Source organism: Lates calcarifer, unplaced genomic scaffold (genome assembly GCF_001640805.2).
Source record: "Lates calcarifer isolate ASB-BC8 unplaced genomic scaffold, TLL_Latcal_v3 _unitig_4666_quiver_1163, whole genome shotgun sequence".
Lineage (NCBI taxonomy): Eukaryota > Metazoa > Chordata > Actinopteri > Centropomidae > Lates > Lates calcarifer.
Genome location: NW_026117037.1, coordinates 10098 through 34405, shown reverse-complemented (window position 1 = coordinate 34405; position 24308 = coordinate 10098). Strand labels below are relative to the sequence as shown.

Genomic DNA, 24308 nt, shown 5'->3' with positions numbered 1-24308 from the left:
AATAGTGTCAACGTGTATTTCTTCTGCATCTTACACAAGAGAAACATCTTGAGGTCATTTGTGGTTTGCCAGAGCAAGAAAAGTAAATAGAGGGTAAATTGGCAATAGAAAAAATGTGAGGTGCAGTAGGAACAATGGCCGATGGTGGACTTCACACAGAAAATCATTTGGCAGTTTAACACAGTGATTTCTTTCCCCATGTTTTAAAGGTGGTACATTAGGAAGAAGATTTGTTTAAGAAACACAAAAGTTCCAGTGCCTCAGGGGGACTTGAAGGGGTCGGTGGGTGTGTGTTGAAGCTGGCATCAGCAAAGATGGCAAGGTTCCCACAGTGGTGAAGATGACGAAGATCCACAGGAACATGCGGTCCACCACCATAGCCACATACTGCCAGTCCTCCTTCAGCTGGTAATTGGAGGTAATTGGACAAAAGGATGATGGGGAAAAGGGAGAGGATACATGGTAGAGATTAAATAAACAGAATGGAAAAAGAAAAAGAAGAGGATGGAGGGGTGGGTGGGCATATGGAAAGAGTTGTCATGGCAGGAATTGAGGAAAAGACAGAGGACAAAGGAAAATAAAGTTAGTGTAATAAAAAAAAATCATGGCTGCTGGCTCTTAAAGGAATCAAAGAAGTAGGAAGGAAAGATGAACAGACACAAAATAACAGACAAACTTACAGCTTCATAGTCCTTTCTCAGCCTGCAGTGCCTCTGCGATATACGTGATGGCGTCTATGGCTGACTTAAGCTCATCAGGTAACGACAGGTAGGTACTTGGGCCATCAATAAATTTTCTTAGGTCCGTACACATGCCCTCTGGCTGAAACCTGCACATACAGTGTATCAAAGGACAATATTTTTAATGCACAAAACATTATTGTCAATAAATCTCATGTTGATTCAGGAGAAATGGAGTGAGTCCACATGAAGTGTCAACACCCAAACGAACAAATGCACACGAGCCTGGGGAATGTTGCAACGTGCGAGCAGATGTCAGCCGCACTAATTAAAAGCTGTAAAATAGTAAAGCGTTTATGAGCCAGGCTGCACGTCTCCTTTGCACTCCTCTGTCATTCAGAGAGGAATAAAGAGAAGGTCAGAGGAGCTCCCTGGGCTCCGTCTGCCAGTGTGGGAGTCACCGCTCTGCATCTGCTGACTGGGCTGCTCTGGCTGAGAAACCCTCTGTGTGTGTGCATGTTTCTGTGTTTACTTGTTGCCTTCAGTTACCAGCCGTCAGCTGCAATGAGGTGCCAGGAGTTGCTGGGGGAAGTTGGGAGAAAGTTGCTGCTGGCGTCTTCCTCATTTTATTACTCACATGTTTTCACGTGACATATAATTAAAATCCATATTTATTTTTATTCTTCACTAAAATCATATATATAAAATCAAATTCAGGAAAGAAAGCGGGAATAGAAATGCTACCAAAATATAAGGATAAGTGATTGACATGATTTGTTATGCTAAAATTGGAAGGCTAGCAAGTGTTCTCAGAAATCCCATGATGGAAGAAGCTGAGCCCAAGGGTTGTAAATTACAGGAAGGAGTTTAAACTTAAAAATCACTTACTTTCAGCTTCCACATGGTCCGACCAAAGAACAGTGTTACCAAGAGCAGCTTAACTTTTATCTTTTGGTAGGTTGGTAGAGTCACAAGAGTCATAAAGCTGATTAGTAATGTTAATTATGCACAGACATCTAGCCCCTTTGATGTTAGCTTAGCCACATTAGCTACTGGTCATACCAGATCACGAAAGGCTATAACAGCAAAACACCTGAATATAATGTCATTACATTCATGTTTTTATATTCATTTGTAAGTAGAGGAATGTGTTATTTCTTCTTTCAAAAGTTATGTAGTGTCACTTTAACACTCAGCTACTGAAGAAGCTCAAAGTATTACCCCTCAGTGAATTCTGCTCTGATTGTCCCTGCCTTCTCATGTAGTGCAGCGTGTCCTTGAGCAATGACACATGGATTTCCATTGGCTGCTTCCAGTAGAGAGACGTACCCAGAAGTCTAATTCTCCTATAACCTTAAGTAGTGACAGAGCATGACTCTCTCAGCAAGACACTGCAGATAAAATGTTTGGTTGAGAAGTCATATTTTCTCTGAAATTAAAGGATAACTCTGGTTTATTACAACATGGGCCTTACTTTAAGTGTTGTCTGTCACCTGTCACCTATTGGTTATGATAACACCATCCTCACTAAAGTTTGTGCTGAGATTTTGGAACTCTGTGACATTGCTACAAGTCCAACAGGGCAAGAAACACAGGCAGTCAGATGACCACACAAGTTGTAAACAACAGATTAGCCATATGATCTAAACTGCATTATTTGGAGGTCAAACTGAAGGCTAGCACACCTGCTGTCTGCAATAATCCTTTATTGTACAACTGTGTGTACACAACTATGGCAAGTGCAGTAGGTCGCAGTTAAATCAGCATGTTGGCCTTTAAATCCTGACATATATATTTATGATGGAAACTTAGGGTAACAAGTTCATAGTTTGTCTCTGTATTCTCCTGCAGTTAAAGCTAAACCTCTGGGTTTGTTTAAACCTGTCTGACTGTCTGACTACTCATGTCTCAAGGACTGAGAAATACATAAACACATAGTCACAAGTGCACAAAAAATACACATTCAACCAAGATGCATTGCCTCTTAAGTGTATACTTGCATGTGTTTTATGTTAGATCATGGTAAATGATATTAAACAGGATAAAACATGTATATATTTTAGATTTGAAGTCTAAACCCCTTAACAAGGTCTGTAAAACTTAACTTATCTCCTGCTGGTCTTCATGACCTTGTCCAAACAAACAAAATCAACATTATCCTCTTTGCAGAGCAGCTGTACTCTGCCTTTTCCAGACATCTGTTTACTTATGAAACACCTCAAATATTAAACACCTCTTTCACTTACATTTCAAGAACCTCTGACAAGAGAAATCCCAGTTAAAATGAGTTGTAGGTTAAGCAGCTCAACACGAGAGGGCAGTATGGCACTATGTGTATAAGGAAGCATGAAACGTGTAGTGTGACCTGACAGGCAGGGCAGAGTAGAGAGCTGCTTGGTATTCAGCACAGGAATTTGGGGGTTTACAATGCAGTGCTGCCATCACTGCTGCTCCTGCGAGTGTGGCAGGTGAGGAGGCTGTGACCTGAGAGAGGTGGAGCTTCATCAGATAGAGAGAGAGAGATAAGAGAGGAAAGGTAGGAGAGAGGGGGGAAGAGAGACACAATTTGGCCTCTTAACCCCTCCTCCCTTTTTCCCCCCTCCGTGGCTCAAAGTAGCACTTCATCAGCGAGAAGTAAATGACTATTCAGGAGACTAATTCAACTAAAACTGGCTGCGTCTGGTGCCAAGACATGCACTAAACCCAATTAAGAAGGGGTGTGTGTATGTGTGGACTCAAGAGAGATACTGCTGTCTCATCAAATTGCTCTAATAGAGGCTCCCCCTCCTTCCTCCGTCACCCGTTCTTTCACCTAGACACGCAGCGTCCCGCTCTAATGTGTCAGAGTCGATTTGCACGGGTCATTATTATTTTAGCAACGATTCTCTGCCGCCTCCGCTCCTTCCCTCTAGACATATTTCAGTTCTCACAGGAGGTGAAGGATAGAGAGAAAGGGACAGCTTCACACTGTGAGGAAGATTTTTGAGGTGTATTAATAGAGCAGCAGGGAGGCAGGCTAGTTAAGGATGTCACAGAGTAGCTGACTTCCAGCTAGTAGCAAAGTCTACCTGATCAAGGTCACCTATTTCCTCTGTATACAGTACAGAGACCAGGGTTAGACTGATAGACCAGTTTGTCGCCAATTTGTGTGCCAACATTGGCCCAGATCCAGCCCCTTACTCATCAGCTTCAGGGCCAGCGCTCTGTAAAACCTTTGATGGAACTCATCAGTCTAGGTTTCACTGGAGGTGTTTGGTGAACTAAGGTCTAAATGCCTTTTTCTGAGGCAGTTCCACGCTCCCTAACAAAAGTAGTTCTGCTCTGTAGTTCTGTTTTTGCATGACAAACCCAAAATTTTAAATACTGCATAGTAGCTCAAACTTTGACATCATGTTAGTTTCAATTTAAAGTATCACTGCCTCAATTAAACCCTGTTCAGCTAAACCAAAGAGAGTGAAGCTCCAGCTTTTATGTCTAATATCACTAGTTCCCCAATGAGTTCTTAGCTTGCAACTGCTCCAGAAATTACAGCAACTTTTTGACAGCCTAAATTTTGGCAGGAAGTTAATCAAAAATGACACATACAGGAGATGTGTGACAGTGACTTTTAAGAAGTTATCTAAGTGTGTTTGCTCACACTTCTGTGTATTTAAAGGCACAGCTTTTAGCAAAGCAATGCACCAACTAAAAATGCTTGAGTACATCTCCTCAGTTTCTCAATGTAGATGACAACTAAGATACATGCATGGGAGGAAAAGGTGTATGTAATTTTGCACTAAAGGTTCTGTCTTCGAATAATTGAACAGCTATACCCAGAAAAGTTTATTAATGTAGAATGAGAGTTGACTTTCTAAGGGCAAATGCAAGCTGTGGGAAAAACAGGAAGTGCTGGGCAGCTGACTTCTGAGATAACCCACTACACAGACTTAAACTTGAAATTCTATGAATACTAAACACAAGTCATGATAGATAAACTATTGGATTTCATTTTAAGGTGCAATCTAACACACCTCAGAAGTTTACTTGTAATGTGTTTTTAATCACTTCTTCTGCAGGAAGTTATTCCTTTTACATAAAACCCACAGTAAAGAGAGTCAGATGTGGATTACGCATCATAAATGGATAAAGGACTTTTATGTGTAGTGCTCCTGCATATGCTGACATTATATATCATGCTTGAAAATCCCCTTTACAAAAACACAAAAGAAAAAGAAATGGTCCCAACAAGAGCTTTTGTATAAATTATGATATATCTTAGAAATCTGCCAGTTCATACTGATACAAATATGTATCTATTACTGATAAAATAAAAGGTAGTGTCTGGAGTAAGATATTAATGTTATTAAAAGTCAATCAATACATAAGCAATAACCTCAATAACATACTTTCTTACCTACTTAAGAAGGTAGAAAGCACAAACATGCTTCTGTTCTGAGATCAGTGGGAGGTTGAGCTACTGTCGCTACAGTTGGCACAGTCAGTACACTGGATATTCTGAGTGAATGAACACTGACTGCAGAATGCACAAGCAGATACAATAGATCCACTTAAAACCCAAGAGCAATTTCTGTCCTCACCTGTTGGGCTTGGGGAACAAGATGGAGGAGTCTGGTTTGCGGATAAAGTATTCATCAGCCACTTTGCTGATGGCAACCTTCTTTTTCTCCCGGCGGGGCATGGTCTCCAGGGACAGGGGGGTCTCTACTTTTGGCCGCAGCATGCCGAGGTAAGGAGGAAGCATGTGGATGAAGATCTAGGAGTAGAGGAAAGGTGAAGAGCAACAGAGTTACTTCTACAATTTACAGTAAAGTCAGTTTCTCTTTCGTGTTTCTTCTGAGCTCATGCAAATGGAGAATCAAGCTGAGAGTTTAAAACTGGAAATAACAAATGTGAAAACACTCATTCATGTATATTTCCATGCTTGAAAACCACATCGGGAAAGAGAAGGTTATTTAACTGTACTTTCCACATTCAGTCGATAGCTTGTTGGCTCACACAGACCTCCCAAATCCATCGTCTTCCCTGATATTAAAAATCCATTTGTTTGGATTCTTGTGTTATGATTTATGGGACAGCTGAAATGTACTTGCCCTGTATTTGCCTATTAAGGGTGAGAAATGACTCAAAATGTTGAATTTAGCAGTGAGATAACCTTTGAGAACAGTTGCTGCTGAATGATGTGGGTGGGGAAACCAAATGGGTAATGCTTTCCAATTCCTCAACGTCTACTCTCAAGGTGTCCTTGAACAAAGAACATAAACTCTGGATGCTCCACTGGAGCTCCTTAGTAACAGACTATAGTTGTACTTAATTAAAATTGAAATAAATGTTGAAAATCTTCCTTTATATAATAATCAGTTGGTACTCCTTGGCTGAAGCTGCCTTTCAAAAGGATATCAAAGGACTCAATGATAAAACAGCAAATCATCGGGCCAGATGTCAGTCCTGATCAATATCATGAATGCTGTAAATGGCTTCTTCATCTGCACTTTGAAGTGCTTTGATATCCATCCTTTCAAATAACTCTCGTCTTGCCTGTATTGACAGATTGATGTCAATAATAGCCCACTGGCAAAGACCATGCTATAGCTGCAATAGTGAATGTAACATTAGGTGAAACATCTTGGCATAAAAACTGTGGTTTTATCATGATTAACTGAATTAATTAATTTTTGAATTAATTCTGAAGTAAATACATTCAATTGATATGTTGATGTATATGATATGTTTCCTTATGGGACTCCTCTGACCTTTTGTGACATGATTAGCAACAGCTAAAGGCTACGTGCCAGTACTAGAAACTTACATTCAAAAACTCAACAAGGTACTTTTGACAGAATAAATGAAATTTGAAAAATATATTTCTTGGACTAATTCAAAAATCTTGGCTGCATACACAGTGAAATAGTGAATGTACAGTGTGTTGGCTGCAGGTATGATTCCCCCCACTTTCAAAGCACAAATCAGTTCATTGGACTGACAGTAATTAATGGTTGGCCACACTATTTTCCAGTGCACCTCGTCTTTGGCTTTGCTCTTAAATATTCAACTTAAGACAGATGTTCAAATATAAACTAATCCAGATCCTGAATAATTTCATAAAACACACAGTTTTGTTCAATTCAACATGATTAAACAGGGCACTTCACACTCACTTTAAGCTTATTCTTTCTTATTGGCTCCATGTGACTCCCATTCCCACAGCTTAGCACTTCATGAGATGTGAATATAAGTAAGGCAACTGTACCCTGGAGGGATCCACATCATCTACAAAGACCTCATTCTGCAACGACAGCTGTTGTAACTCAGCCAGTGTTTCTGCTCTGTCTTTGTGGGACTCTGGCAGATCAGAGCTGGTTTCAGTACTAAAGAGCATCCAAAGCCACATCAAGGCTGAGCTGAAGGAGCTCAGAGACATAGTGATGGAGGAGGAGGAGGCGTTGAAAGCCATAAAGACTGCACTTGACACCCAAAGGACCATCGTAGGAGACCTGAGATCCTAGTTGAGTGACTGGAGAAAGAAAACGTGATTCTGAAAGCAACCATGGATGATGTTTGTCCAGACACTGATGTAGCTTTCTCTGTTGCCTTAGACTTGACCCTGATGACCCTGACAGACCCTGGTGGAGGATATAGACCATTTAACACACTTAAAAAAGGTATTTTCAAAGGGGTCTGTACCAACATTGGTAATGCCTTCAATCCAGCTTCACTGCACCTGTGAGAGGAGTCTATTACTGTCAGTGGCATAGATGATTGCTCATTGTAAAAAATAAATTTGTCCTTTACATTTATTCTACAGCTGGAGACAGGAGATATTATTGACACTTGTATATTCCCTCTCTGACTTCCTGTTGCTCCCCCTTTAAAGTCTTAGAGGAGAGGATGCAAGGTTAAGTGAGAGATGAGAAATATTATAAAATTACTCAAGCACCCCAGTGGCACCCCCTTTCAAGCTGGGCATTTGGTTCCATTAAAGCTTAATAACTGCAGTGTAATTATTGTATTAGTAGAAAAATGTCACATTTTGACTGCTCACTTATATTTTCTTACAATGAGCTTATTTGGCCTTTGTTACTCATCACATACATCCCATAAACTACTGTAATGTAAATTATATATATATTTCAAAGCTTGCATGTTCTCTTTCTGATTTGTTCTTGTTTTTGTTTTTTTCGTTTTTTTTTTTTTTTTTTGTTTGTTTTTAAGTGTATAGGTTATACCATGGCTTCACATTGTCTTTACATTTGTCCTATGCATGTTTAAAGTTAGGAGAGACAGAGTTTACAGTATATGGCTAACATGTTAGCATTTCACACATCCAGCAGACACAGAGAAACCGGCTTCACACTCCTATTAGCTCTGTTTCTGTTTCCACATATAAAAATATCTGGCTCTTTAGAACTAAATGTTCACTAGCTAGTTGCTGAAATGTTGTTAATATGAGCCATGAGTAAAACAAAGCTGTAAAGCTGAGGGCCACACAACCAAAACAATGAGCTGCAAAATGCTAAAATATCCTCTGTACCTGAGTAGAACCACAAAGGTGGGTGATGATGGGTTTGTCTTTGCAGTGACAATGTGTTTCATATTATGTACTCATTTTATCCACTGTGAGATTAAAATATTGATTAGTGCAGCTTTAAAATAGAAATAGCAGTGTATTACTAGCAGGTCTGGTGTTAAGAATATGACAAGTATGTAGCTGAACATCCATACATCTGCCATAGGTAATGTTCTGTGCACTAATCTTTCCTTCCCAGATTGACACTGATCGTCTGAAGAGTAGGAGTGAAAAGAAGTAGAACCCATAATGTTCCTTTCGCCATCAATCCAGCACCAAGCAGTTCAGTTTCATTAAACCATGTAAATCACACTATATGTGTAAGAGCCTTTTTGTGGTGAATGTTCCCTGAAAGTGTGTCAGAACTCAAAGTATAGAGCTACTGCCGGGGCCTGTAATTAGCTTCACATAATGTGCAGTGAGGGCACCAGCCACTGATGGAGGTTAATGGTATAACATGACGTTCAGGGTGCTGAGGACTGTGTCGACTTAATTCAGTAGACTGCCTGAACCTAAACTACTATTGCCTCCATTACCAAATTAACACACAAATTAACATTACATTAATTATTTCAAGGCCACAATTTACTACTCTGATGGAATGAGGCAAAACTTGTCAGCATAATATATGTTTTGCTTAAATGTAATTAATTTTAGGCTCTACATAGAGTTTTTTTTGGTAAACCCACACCCGCATTTTCATTATGATTTCTGCTCAGGTGGCCACAGTTTAATAAACTGTGCACATGAGCGTAAAGCTTTTGCATTTGAGTTCACTCATTTGCATAATTACTTGGATTAACTTGACTGTATTCATGATGTTTATGGTAAAATATGGTAGTGCAGAGGGGAATGACTTACCTCTGGAGAGGAAATCACATTTTACAAGACTATTTGTGCCATGTGACAAAATGTGTTACACACAAACACAAACAAATAAGTTTCCATTAAGACTTAAGGGTCAAGATGCCAAACCATCAAATACACACTCTTAATTCAACACACACATACAATCCAGTCAAACAATTTATATAGTTTATGATATTTTGTACTTGGAACTCACCTTGCGGACCCACATGGGCATCTGGTGGGTGTTAGGGGAGCGGTGATGCAGGTTAAGGACGACCACACTGAGGATGACGGAGAACGTGACCAGGATCATGGTGAACATGATGTAGTTGACGATGATGGGGACGCCCAGTGAAGTCTCAGGGATCTTATCAGCCAGCAGCAGCAGGAACACAGTGAGGGTCAGCAGCACGTTGATGGACAGACCCATCTTCTCACCTGGTGGGGACAAAAAGGAGAATATTGTTTAGTTAATTAGCATTATCTTTTGTTTAGGGGAGCTGTAATTACATCATGCTCCTTAAGGGCTGTGTTCCAACTCACTGAGTTTCGCCAGGAAAAGGTTTGTTCCTCCTTCATCTGGCTGCGATCTACTATTTTAGCAGCATCTGGCCTGTGTAATTCACCACTAATGACTCTAATGGAAAATTCATCTCCCATTCTAAGTGAAGCTGATTGGTCAATAGAGCAAGGCCTCCCCGGTGTATTCAGTTATCACTTACAAACTGTGTTTACCTCAGATAGGTTGGAGTTTGTAGACAATGAGAACGATAATGTGTATTAACGCAGTGCCTGCTCCTTCAGTGAGTAACTGTCAAAGCAGAAGTGTGTTTGCCTTGTGTTTGTGTTTACTGACTCCATCACACTGTATCACCAGAGAGCAGAGAGTTCAACATGTTCGAGTTCTGTCTTGGTTGACAAGTGATCTCTAGAAAGTGCAATGCATAAAATTATTGATCAGCAGCAAAATAAATAAAGAAAAAAACATTGGATTACTACTTAAATGTCCTTGACTTGTCACTGTATTGAAGGATTGTGCTTTATGATCATGCATGCATGTCTGCAGACTGTGCAGGAGCGCAGACCTTGAGATGTCCCGTAAGCAGAGACAAGAAAAGATGAAAAAACGCAGGGACTGGGGAAAACTTTACACACACACACACACACACACACACACACACACACACACACACAACCTAAGGCAATGGCTAAAGGGTTTCTATGTGTCCTTGTGTTATGTGCCTGAATGAGTCATTAAACATAGTCATGCAGCGTGGATTTTACAGGATGCTATGCCAAAATCTGGATTCACACTTAAGGACGGCATGGTTCAGATAAGGAAGAAAAATGTTTACCACCTCTTTCTTTGTAAATTTCCAAGATTCAGGCAATACTCTGACTACTTAAAGCACCACAAATATGTTCATTAAATTAACTTAATTAGAGGTCAGTGTCCCAAAGGGGGGGCATCACCAATTTTACACATGGAGATAAGTTTAATCATCATGGGGAGTACTACTGAGCCAGCTGAATATGTCCTCTGTGACTCTGGAGGATGAAATAACCCTGATGTCACCAGAGTTATTTCTCAATTTGGACTTAAAGGTTGCAGTGGAAATGTAGGGTCCAGCATTTTTTGAGGCTGGATCCATATCAGGGACTAAAAACCTAGATATCTGTGCATCTGCTGCATAAATCTTGTCCTTTCAAGTCTTCCTGTAATAAATAGCTGGAGTGCCCCATTAATATGCATAACTCAGTGGACACATCTAAATTTCTCAGTCTCAGTCATTTGATTAACAGGGGTAAAAACGAACATATCTAAAGTTTCTACATGCAGTGACATGGATGTCATATTGTCAACTATCTAATCTGAAAGTCCCTTTATTCCAGTAATAGGATAAGTGTGTGACTGCCCAATTTAAACAGACCACACAAACACAATTAGGAGATGGCATGAGCAGTTTTAGAGAGCAACGATGCAGCAATATAATCCTAACCAGAGCTGCATCAAGCTGGAGATTGAATGCCTAACTGTCCAGATTGTCATAGTAAAGATAACTGACCTTCAGTCATTTTTACATTTAGTTCATGGTAAGCTGGTTTGTATGTATTGCTGTGTTTTGTTGGTATACCTGCATCAGGAGGCAGATAGAAGTTAAAGATGGCGATGATAGTGATGAGAATGCAGGGGATGATGATGTTCAGGACGTAGTACAAAGGCTTCCTCTCAATGATCAGGTAGAAGATCATGTCCTCGTACCGATCGTCATTTATGACCTTCCTGCTCGGCCTGTGTCTGATGTGCCACTCGCCGCCCTCTGGAGAAATGTTCACATTTTAAGTATTACAAAACATTTCAATTAAGATCAGCAGAATTATTATTTTTACAGCACAAGCAACAAATCTGCATACCACAAGGGGGTCCGAACAAAAGTGCAAACACAGTCGAACTGATAAAAGACACTCCTGTGACCAAAGTCTAGATATTAAGCAAAATCAAGTATAAAGTAGCAAATAAGAGAAAATTAAAACCAAGGAAGAACTGATTCAGTGTATCATGCAAAGGAATATATCTTAATACTACTACAGAGTCATTTACTGTGCATACAAATATTACTATTCTTCATATCTTTAACCCTTTAAACATGAAATTAGTGCCATCTACTGAAATTGAAATTTATTCAATAGTTCAAAATTTTCCCTTTATTTCAAAAAAGCTATTACCTATATTACTCCATCCATCCATCCATCCATCCATCCATCCATCCATCCATTCAACCAAATCCTCACCACTGTAAGATTCGTCCATTTGGATTTCCCGAATCTCGTTGCCTTTTGAGTCCAGTGCATACTGCAGGTCAATCTCTGTTGAGTCATATGTGTAAGAGCGGAACTGCATAGTGCAGTTCTGCCAGTCAAAAGGGAAATATGTTACCTAGGCAGAGAAACAGGGAAGAGTCAGAGAAGAGGAGCGAGATTAGCAGGAAACTAGTGGAAAGCATAAAAATAGAGGGAGAACAAGTTTAAGTGTGTGTGTGTGTGTGTGTGTGTGTGTGTGTGTGTGTGTGTGTGTGTGTGTGTGTGTGTGTGTGTGCATGCGTGCGTGTGTGTGTGTGCTGATGCTCACCTTAACTCCACAGGAGCTGCAGTATAGAGCAGGGGGAGTCCATGTTACTCTGCCGTTACTATAAGCCTGAACATGGACGTGCAAGGCCACATCAAACACTCCATCATTACTGCAAACAGAGATGAAGATAACATTAGTTCTTTTCTTAATTAAGCATCGTCAGCGTATCTTCACTTCAAATCATTGTATGTTACCGCCAACCTGAGGCCACACTCCTAAACCTTACACTGAAAGTAGACTGCATGTCAGACACACACTGTCTCAGTGGTCACCAGCAGCACTGTAAACTCGGGCAGGGCCTGAGGCTGTGGTTCTTTCTATGTGTTTGTCCATACTTCCCTTCAACAGTACAGTACATGTAGGTCAAAGAGAGGCACAGAATGTGACATAACATACTGACTCGTACCATCTTGTCTCGTCCAGTCTCATATTGTATCAAATCAAATATCACATACCCAAAAAACAACAACATTGGTTGTTTGTTAAAATACAAGAATACAAGAAATAAATCTTTTTTTAATGGTCATTTGCTGACAATGCCATTCTGGTAATTTGGGAGTCAGATTAGAAAACAATAATACTGGTCATTTTGGGATGTAAAAACAAATGACTTTTAGACTTGCTGTTTATACTAGACAGGGCTGAAGGTGTTCTCTGACCTTCAGTACATTTTAAAGAGGTGCAGCTAAAACATCAGGGCAGTACAACTTTTTGAAGTGACCAGTGACACGAGGCAAAAGTGCAACAGGGAGTGAGTAGTTTTGCAGTCATCTGTAGACATCAAGTCATTATTATGTGGTATCCTGCTGACTCAGTTGTACATATCAAGTAACAGCAGCATCCTCGGTTTGAATCTAGCCTGAGGCCTTTGTTTCATGTCATTCCACATCCTCTCAGCTCCCTTCCCGACTCTTTGTTCCATGCAATAAAGCAGAATTTACATAAGAAGACAGACAGGGTGAAGCTCTGGTCAGAGTGAGTAGAATCTGATTAACCATGTCTCGTATGTCTGATTATTGCAGTCACACTATCCCTTCTGCTCTCTCACCACAGCTATAGAGTACATACAAGGCTGACCACAGTCCCATTCTGCAAGACCCCACTAAGACATTTTAATTGACTTGGACTTGACACATTTCACAGGACACTTCGAAGTGCAACACTAATGCTGGATGTATACAGAGCCACTTTGGCTGTTAAGCTCATAACACAATACACAACAAAGACATCAAGTCAATTAGACACATATTTAGCCGTCTGTCAGGGTGCAGCGTTTGGCTTTTACGGGCCTCATAATTTAACAGGGAGAAGCTCGTGTTCTTCAAGTCAGCCCTCCTAAAACCCTGTCCCTGTGAAGGTGCTGCTTCTGCTGCTAAAATGACCTGCATTGATCATTCACACACAGAGAGAGACAGAGAGGGGTATACACACTTTTGCATTTGTGTGTATGTACATATTTGTGTGTGTGGTTCTAAGGGAACCTGAGCTGAAGTAGCTGAGCAGTGCCATCAGCTCAGTTATTAGGGAGCCATGCTGCTTAATTGCCTATAAAGTGTTGATGAATGGAGCGGTTGGGATTTATTGGGTGTGTACTGTATGGGTATGAGGCAGCAAGAAAAAGAGACTACGCTCTAGTGTCTACATTTTTAATTTAATGCTGTGACATATAGTTTTTCCATTAGACTGGTACTGTACTGTGCTGTAGTTGGTCTGTAACCTCATGTCCACAGGCTCCATTGCATAATCTGTCGCTCACCTGTGGATCAAGTGTGACCAATACTGTTAAAGTGAAATTCTTATATGAATGTTTACAAACAGCTATATTTATCATGACATTAATACCTAATGATGCTTTTATTTTGTTACTCACTTTGGCTTTATGTACATACAGTATGTATAGCAATAGATCTATTAGTTTTTCTGCTTGAACATCCAGCATCTGGACATCTAAGACATGACTGTTTGTTCATGTTCTGGTTGTGTCATGTGTTGGGGTTTTGAATTGTTCTGGTATTTTTAGGCTTCAGTAGAGTGATGACAAGGAATGAGTGGTGAGGAAAAGAGAGAGGAGGAACAACATGCAACAGCCAGACATGATGGGTTGGCACCTTAACCCAAAGACAACCAGTATGCCCCTTACCAACATTTTTTGTGCTCTGAAAGCATATCCAAAAAACTACAGCTCATTCATGATTAAAATGGTGACATATAACTTAATTACTGTACTGTGCATAGCATATGGTCTCTATTTTGCACCTGCTTTTCTTGAACAGTGTATTCATGTAGAGGAAAAACCGTAGCATTCATTATCCTGCTGCACAGTCTCTGGAGGAGAACAAGAAATAAAAAAACACTAGTTCTGCTAAATCTTCCTAGAGGCAATTCAGTATCTATGAACATGCTTGAAAAACATCAGTTAACACTAAGTATATGCACATGTAAAGTAGTGCAGTGGAGAAAAGTGCGTAAACTGTTAAATAGATACTCCAGTTGTCCAGTTAACTGTTGAACACTGGTACACTGTTTACAATGGCAGCACATCAAAACCAATGACCAATGGCACAACCAAAACAATAAATACTGACTGATTATGACCTTGAGTGGAGGTGTAAGGAGGAGGCTTAAAGTTGAAGTGTCGCTAACAGGTGAGGATTAAAGCTGACAATCATGGATAGCTAGCTGTATAACAGGAGCAGTGGCACAGGCAGGGTGGATCTATATTAACTCTGACTCAATAAATAGACAAACACGACTTAACTCTGTGTCAGCAGAGGGGAAAAAAAAAAGGGAAATATTTTTGACATAAATGAAGCCGTGTCCAAACTTTTCATCATAAGACTTTTGCTATATTTTATTGTCTGCGATACATGTCTTTCAAAGTGGGACTGGCACATGAATATGTGTGGGAAAGTAAAAACAAAATGCTAGTTTGGGCCTACAAAGAAACCCCTGAGGATACAAACAAAAAATTTTAAAAAATGTTGCTGATAATCGAATGTCGATGTGAGTGCAGTGCTGTTGCTTACTTATTGATGAGGACAATGTCAGGCAGCCAGACCTTCCCAGAGGGGATACGCAACACCTCAATCCCATCATGCTCCTTCGGTTTCCATGACAACCGATGATCTGTCCATTCCTGTTTGGAATTTTTTTTAAAGTATAAGTAGTATAAGTTTTTTATGCATGCAAGGATGTAGAAATTATACATAAGTACACACAGAAACAGATACGAACAGAAGCAGAGACTTTGCATCTAGAAATGCATTTTGTCATTTCATCAGTTTATTTTTCATTTTTCCCCTGCTGTAATTAAATTCCACAGGGGAGGTTTTCCCTGTGCATTCGTCCCAACATAACAAAACATCATTTGCATAATTTTTTCATTTTGTATGTACTCTGTTGTTATGACTACTCCAAGTGTTCACAGTTGGTTGTTTGTGTAGTGTATTAGCACTGAGTTGTACATGAGGAGGTGTTATGTTAATAAGCTTATTGCCACTGGAGCAGGAATCACGGTTGAGTCGGTCAAAACGATGACAAATAGAAGGAGGTTATTCACTTGCATCACTGTGTGTTAATGAAGTGTAGAGGGGTTCCCCATCATGTAACTCTCTGTTAAGCTCATGTGCTCTCAAAATTTCCAAAGCCAACTTCAGTTTGCAGCCCCAGAGAAACAAACATGCAGTAAAAAGCGCTGTGAAGGTCTGGTGAGAGGTGCTGACGTGAATGGACTTACCAGATTCATGACAACAATTGTGCTCATTTCTTCATTCTTCATGTTCTGAAGGGAGAATACAGTGTGTTATTGTTGCGTCTTTCCAAAACATAATAGTAACACAGTCAATATCACAATAAGTTCAGCTGCAGCAACAAATGTCTGTGCAGACATACACACAGATGTTCATATAGCACTTACACAACACTTAGAATACAGCATGGCACCTTCAATGTAGTGTTTATATGAAGTAAAATTCCATTATTTTTCTATTTTTCTGTCCTCACCACTTCTGTTTTAGAGATCTGTGAAACATGACTGGCAAATCAAACATACTGTATATGTGGGAAAGAAGCGTGAGAACAGTACACATATCTACACTGGTTGTGTGCAGCCAAAACAGGGGTGACCTACATTCAGTACTGAATCTGACTGCATCCTGTGTGTAGCTTTGCAAATTAGCTTCAGTTTTACATCAATCATTTCTAATTTCTTGCTTCTGATTCCAGACAAAAGTAAATACACAAATTAGCCCCTACATTGTAGAAATTGTGGTTATTGCTGCAGCATGTTTGGTTCGCCAGCAGTTGTCCTGTAAGCAGATGCCTGTGCAGTTAGCTACAATAGCTGTAGTTACAGCCCCACAGGCTGCTGTAACTCCAGGCTGAACTCAGAGGCAAGTGTTTAAAATGATTTATGTAGAAATTAAATGTATTTGGTAAAGCTCCAAGCCTGCACTGCTTCCACAGAGTTTCCCCTCATCGCCACCAGAGGTTGAGAGGTCAAAGCAAGCATGATCCAGGTCAGAATGGCAATAATGAGTGTGGGAGCCACATTTAAAAACACTGGAATGTCACTTTAAGTAGTCATCATGGCTTTTTGGCAAATATCTGGGTTTATTTTAGTTTAGTTTAATCCAGTGACAATGCATTGGCTAGATTAGATGGTTAGATAGTTACATCAAAAACAGGCTTAACCAATCAAATTAACCTGAGAAATTTTTTTTTTTTTTTGCAGCATACCATTCACTCTTGCTCATAATATTTTTTCACATGTTCTTTAGCATGCCCATTTATTTACATATTGTTTGTCAACACAGTTTCGGTGCTACTGTTGGTTACTAGGGAGAATTAGAACACAGTCACACATAAAACAGCTGACAGTCATTTGAGATACTGGCTGGGAGGCAACAATGGACACACATCAGTTAATTCCAGGACAGAGTTCATGATGTAGGCTTTGGTAAAGGTGTTCACATGTGTAAATATCCACTGCAGGCAATGAGTAAATGTGCATGTGTGTGTGCATGAGTGTGTGTGTGTGCATGTGTCCAGCTGGAAGGCGGAGCGTCCCTGAGCCGGGCCTGCTATTTAAAACGCTGGGAGGAATGTCAGGGAGACAGCTGGGACAGAAGAAGGGAAGGGGGGGGGGGCAACAGACACTGACTCAAACCATCTCTCTCTCTCACACACACAAACACACAAATACCTATCTCATCACTGACCTATCGCTTACTGATACTTCCTGTAACTGTTTGAATTTACCTCCCTCAGGGCGAATGTTAATAATAACACAGCAGTTATCCAGCTGACTAGTTCTGGGCAGACGGGGACTGAGCATCCAAGTGGGTCAGTTTTCAAGATCGTTCCACTCCACAACTTAAGGACCCCGTGTGACTTCCTCTCTAGAGTGAGACTGACCTTGGGCAGAGCATGCTCTATGTAGATGCATATGTAAATGTGACACTATATGCATGCGTTATGTGTGTTTGTGTGTGTGTCTACTGATGCTACAGAGAAAGGAACCAAGGAGAAATGAAGGAACATATAAAGTGACGTAGTGTGCTTCATTCTGTACTCGCTTTGTACCTTTTTATGGACTCACACAGGCAGAAACCCTGTTGCTGCAAGCTGCTAAAACACTCTTTCCTAGCATGGGTGAATAAAAATACAGTACTGCACTACAGTGGCATGACTCTTTGTGCCATTTGACTCAGCAGGCCAGCAAGCACTGAATTGAGAACCAGATGGCACTCAGATATATCTCAGATATATTCACAGTTTTGAATAAAAAAAAAAAGAGTGCTCAGCATGGGGAGCAACCACTGTGCTTAAAACCTTAATAGAGACATCTGTCAGTCTGTGTGAATCAGACATGATCTTTAAAGATATACTGTATCTATCAGAGGCTAAGCTGCTCCTGAGGGAGATGAACCCCAGTTTTTCTGGCTACGTGACAATAGATGGAAACACAGTTAAATGTCAAGGAATTATTAGCAGGGGCATGTGAGATACAGGCATCCCAGTAGATTTAGGTTCTTAACTGTCACATGAAGCCCCTCAACAGCCACATTTTTAACGAGTGACAGAAACTTAACCAATAATTAAATTGAACATATTGTTCAAGATGTCAGTAAAGATTCTCACTCATGTCATTGTTATCCAAGTAAAGTTGAAGCCAGGAAAACTGTAGATTACAAAAACCACCTATGGTTCAACCTGAAATGCCGACAACACACTGTGTCTAGGTTCCACTGTGAAATGCTACAAAGCTGAAAAGATCCCAACATAGCCCAACATTTGGAAATTACAGTTTTCCTTCTGGTGCAGAGTTAGTGAAGGAGATCGATAACATCCCACTCTCACGGCTGTCCAGTAAACATAAAGCTACATCCGGATGATCTTGAAACCTGTGATATAGGTCCTGCTGAGGTAGTGATATTGGACAAAATTTGCTATTCGTGTAATGTTCATCAAAAGCCATTAAAATAAATGTGCATTTCTTTCATATTCTTTGTGTCTGAAATGTTTTATCTGTATATATCTTTGTGAAAAGTGTCAGGATTTTGTCGCTCACCAGTCCAACGAAGGAGGAGAGCATCATACCCACACGGACCACCACCCTCTCTTCAGGGCTGGCTGCTGGCCGGACCTTAAGGTTGTAGGTGGCGAAGAGCTTCTTCATCAGAGCCTGCTCCATGTCACTGGCACCTGAATGACACATACATAGAGCTTGTGTGACATAAGATTTCCCATGTCAAACTAATACTCAGTGCTGGTGCTTTTATCCATGACTATTCCAAACCAGTGACTGTTCCATGTCCATAACTGTGTGTTTATTACTGTTATCATGACGACAAAGGTCTGGTATTCCTGGTATGCTGCTGGGAAGTTCCTACAGGTTACATTATTATTACCATGACAATGAAGATCCAGTACATATACTGCTGATACACACCTGTGGGTCGTATCCGAGGGTAAAAACAAACAACCTATACGGCCATTTTTTTCGTTGAAGGACTTGTTGCACAGCATATACAATGAACCAAAACACTTTCTCTGGCAATTCAAACCAACACAATTAATGAAATATCCTCCCACTCCCCCAGCTCTCGAAGTAGCTGGCTAAGGATTAATTGACAAGACGGAGTCCCACCTTCTGCCTCAACACCCACTCACACTGCCTGCAGAGCCCACAGACAGAACAACAGGTACACATTCATTTGAGATGAGTGTAGGGAGGGAAAGAGAGTGGAAGTTAGGCAAAGTTTGACTTTTTGCAAAGAAGCAGTGATGTGGCATAGTAATAAATGGCCAAATAAGATGTATTTCTTCTTCTAACCCACTTATTTTATTATCTCCCTTCCTGTCAATCAAAAATGTAAAAGTCTGATCACACCAGCATTGAAGACAGTTAGCAAGCTGGTTTGCTTGCAGAGCTTTTTTCTTCAATAAAACTCCAAACCTGGTTAAATCCAAATAATAACTGAAGACATTTATGTCTGTGTATTGTCTAAATTTGAGGACCCTGCAAGTTGTGTTATTGCCCATTAGCACAGTGCTGTACAAGTGACTAAAGTTGTCAATTTCCCAAAATCCAAATGCTTGCACTCTACTGCATCTTCTACACACAACTCCTCTTTTATTTCCAGCCATTTCCTCCTCAGTGTTGGAAGGTTAGAGGCATTTATAATCAGCAGCTCTGGTGACGCAGCATTCATCACGTTTGGCATGGCTGTGGCCCCAGCACGATCTGACCTGACAGGAATAAATGACAACGATCACCCAGCAAGGCACTCCCATTAGCTAGGCACAGGGATGCATGGCTGCTGATGGGGGAGAACGGGAGGTGGATGTGGAAGGCTAGAAATTAGCATCTTTTTCCTCTCTCTGCCTGGTTCAGATGACTTGGTAAACAAGGCAAAGTAAAGTACAAGACCAGAGAGATTAGATGGGGTAAGATAATAGTGAAGGGTAGTGCATGTGAAAGATGCTTGGGACTGGCAATTTGTAAGCTTTGCTTTTCTGACGCCTCTGTGATAAAGGGCAGAAGAAGAATTTATAAGTCCTCCTACTTGGAAAGACACTTAAATGTGCTCTCAGCTGTTTTACCACCTGATAACTTCACTAAACTCAAGGGAGTGCATTTGCTGACCAGTGATGAACATGATTTCAAGATAGACACTGACAGCAGTAAAGTTCAGTGTGAACTACATCTTTCTCAGAGTGGACTGAACGTGCTGTTCTAGCAATCAGTGGCCAGTTATCAAATCAACTGCCTGAGGATGAGAAAGTCATTTATCTCTCTGAAGAAATGGATGCCACTTAACTGATAATGGTTGCATATGGCTTTAGTGTGATATTTAGTTGAGTTAATAGTTGCTGTGAACAGTTACACAGGTCTTTCTGTAAAAGATAACATCTTTCCTTTTTTATTTTCATATCTTTGTTTATTCCTTCCCCGTTTTATTCCACTCCTCTTCTCTCAGTCTGATCATGACTACACTAGTGCCCTGCATAGATGCATTTTTGCTTCAGTGGATACATTTTCATCCAGTGCCACCATTAAGTTAGAATTTGTAGTTTTGAGTGGAATATCTTTACAGGTACCTGACTGGACATGAAAAAATACTTTTAAAACTATTGATATTCCCATCAGCATCAGCTCTACTTTCTGTTTGTTGCTAATTAGCAAATGCTAACATGGTAACATACAAAACTAAGATTTAATTTTGTCAGTGAGTCTGTAGGGAAAGGTATTCCCAAACACTAAAACAACATAACAAAAAGAGAAAGACAGCATGTGTCTATTAAGCACATAGTCAATTTATATTGGCCAAACCTATATTGCTAAGCAGTCTGGATTATGCTGAGCCAATCTCTGGACTTTCTCCAACTCAAATATCACTATCGTACACCTTTAATATTCCCAGAGGAAGTTACACTGTGACCAGAGGCTCAATAATCATCTTTGGTGGCTTCCAGTGTTAATCTGGTGTTTGCTGGTGGGTTTTTACTGAACATTAGATTAGGATTTTCTGTGGCAAACTACATGTGATATTTGTGTTGTAACCACATAAGAAGTATTACATGACTACTACAGTTCTCTTACATGGGTATATTGTGTCAGCTTGTGGCTTACCTCCCAATGTACTCAGGCTGCATAAGCAACACGCCAGCAGGAACAGATCCAGGCTTTTCATAGTGACACCCAAAACCAAAACCTTCTCCCCTCTCTTCAAAACAAATCCTCAGTGGGTTAATCCAACTTGTTAATCCTTTCTTCTTCTTCTTCTTCTTTTTCCAGTGCAGCTCAGTTGAAGTCTTCAGTGTAAGTTTTGGTTTGTTCAGTCTGGACTGTTGTTGTCTGTCAGTCAGGCTGGCCTGGCCAACTGCTGTCTGCTCCAATTACCTCCAAGAGGGAGGGGAGCAGTGTGTGTGTGTGTGTGTGTTACTGTTCACCCCCCAGTGTGAACCAGTTAAGACTCTGCCCACTGGTTCTCAAACTGTGGCTGAGGTACCTTTGGAGTCCTGGTGGGGTTTTCCTTAAAGGTCCTTAACAAAAAGAGTGAAGGTTAAAATGCAGAAATATTTCACTGGAAAATAACATAGTGATATTTGATCATGATCACCACAATATGATGTTACATCATATAACATAGTTACTATGCTGAGTGATGACTGTCTTTCAGGGACTAAAGGACATGCAGTACAGTGTGTCATCAAACATTCAATAAGTTAATATTCAAGTCTTATCCAAGACATTCACAACCTCTCGAGTTGATCACTCAGATGTTCACTGTATATTCTATCTTCAACTCAGAAGCAAAGACCATGCCTTGTTCTCACCCATTTTCCTGAGCCAGACTACCATATATTAATGCATCTAACCACTCTCTTTCCCCTTTTGTCTCAGGTCTCACATCCCTTTGCCTTCAAATCCCTTTCTCTGCTTTCTTGCCTCCCTTTCTCTCGTTACAGATAGATGGTGACCCATCCGGATCTGACTCTCTGGTTTCCTTACCATGACACCTTTTGACCTACATGACCCTTAAGGAGTCAGTATGCTTCAACCAAGGTGCTCGCTGGATTGTTGTATGGATCTAAAACCTCTTGCCCCCAGTATCTTTCTGACATCAGAGTTGGGGGGGTGCATCTGAGTCTTTCCAAAACTGACAACCCTTTTTACATCAGCTCCTTGCTGCTGATGCCCTTATTACCCTTATATAAACAGGACATATTGTGGTATTTCCTATAATGTGGATTTTGTAGTTGTAATATAAAATGTGCTTTTATATGAAGACTTGCATGGCTATCATGTACACATAACCGCTGTAATAACCAGACATACAGAGGTGATACAGGGGCCATTATTCTCACAGTATAATGCTAACCTGATCAAACCATTTAACTGCCAAACACTGCTGTATTTTCCGAAGGCCCCTGCAGTAAAACATTTCTATCCTCCCTTTATACCCCCTACTCTTCTCGTCATGCCACTCCGCTCCCACACACATTCATCGGCTGTCCACACCACCGTAATTTATGATCCACTGTCACTGCCATTTGGTCTGCAGCCAATTTAATTACCATAGAAGCTAACTATTAACAGCTAGCAGCGAGTGTCAAGTCACACATCAAATCGGTGGTCAGGAGGGAGTGTATAGGGCTCCTGTTGGCAGTGACTCAAATTCAGTGATCTCTCCCCTAGCAACTGTTATAGATCACTGTTTAATTCAGAAGTAAGTAGTTAACTTAAATTGGATTGATTGTTTGCCCAAGACTGCTATTTTCATAGTAACAGATGACATGTAACTGGATTATAGTAATTGCATCACATAAAAAGTTGATGCAGTCACTGTAAAAACACTTTAATGCAATTATATAGTTCAATGTGATAGATGATCAATAGATTTTATTCCAAGATAGTGTCCCACTTTATTTTCTACTTTAATTATATTGAAAATTCATTTGTGTAATCACTTTCCGTTTTGTTTATTCTCCTAATTACCTCACAGAGATAAACTTTATCTTATCTGAGTTTCCAAATTAAAAGTCTGCCAATTGAAGTTCGTGTTCAATCGAAAGTAATCAAAGTACACCTTATAGCCAAAAAGTTTGTCGACACACAAACACACCCACCACCACACCAGTATGTGATTCTTGGACAAGTTATTCCCAAGTATGGAGATTACTATGTTGCTGTAACAAGCCTCTACAAAAGAATCTGGCTGCAGGGATTCGTTCCCATCCAGCCACATGAGCATCAGTGAAGAGCAATACTTACTGTATGTTGAGTGATGCAGCTTGATTCCCAGTCTACATTCCAGTTTATTCCAAAAGTGTTGGATGGAGTTGAGGTCAGTGCTCTGTGCAGTCCAGTCAGGTTTTTTCCACACTAAACTGGTAAAACCATTCATGGACCTGGATTTGTACACATTTGGAACTACTTCCAGACCTGTTTGGTTTGGTTCAAATGAACTGCAGGGCATTTGCTTATTGTGCTCGGTTCATGTGGGCTACCAACAAATTTTGTGGCTTGAGAGCAAAAAACAAACCAACACAGGATTTTGTGGTGGTGGATATGAGATTTTAGCATAAATTTAGCATAAAAGCTAAATCAATGTGCTGTTCATTCAAGAAAGTTATTTTTATGTGGTTCAGTTAGGGCTGCATACTTTGTGGAAACTGAGTTATTACAATGTACACAAAAATAACTATCACGTCTGCGAGATCTGATCTGAGCTTTGTGTTTGCTGAAGATATATCTGGTTAAGAGATATGAAGTAGAATGATCAGTGTGTGGATTCTACTTTTATTTAGTCTGTCCCTGCATTGAGCTAACAGCAGCTAACAGCTGTCTGCAGGTATCAGGCTGATGTCTTGTCAACACAAACAGAGGGGATGAATTAGTAAGCAGACTTTCACTTTCTGTCCTGTCTGTGCTCAAAGTGATAATTAAAGTTGATGTTTGTACTTAGTTGAAGCATCTGCTGCTGACAGTCCTCGTATTGCTGTATGGGACAGCATTATTTCTTTTAATATGCATAATTATAATGCCCTTGGAAGTGGTGCAGGATTTTTCTTATTA

The 24308-nt window shown here is 40.3% G+C and overlaps 1 protein-coding gene across 1 annotated transcript; it reads right to left on the bottom strand.

Annotated features, from left to right (window-relative positions):
- Positions 1 to 10: 10 nt before the first annotated feature.
- Positions 11 to 21631, bottom strand: LOC108901739 (acetylcholine receptor subunit beta-like). The gene is given in 14 exon segments (XM_018703353.2): positions 11 to 295; positions 298 to 321; positions 324 to 405; positions 681 to 695; positions 697 to 829; positions 5258 to 5433; positions 9308 to 9531; positions 11229 to 11414; positions 11887 to 12031; positions 12224 to 12332; positions 15250 to 15359; positions 15960 to 16004; positions 18795 to 18928; positions 21360 to 21631. Coding segments are annotated over 14 exon segments (1479 nt in total). The 5' UTR covers positions 21421 to 21631; the 3' UTR covers positions 11 to 260.
- Positions 21632 to 24308: the final 2677 nt, after the last annotated feature.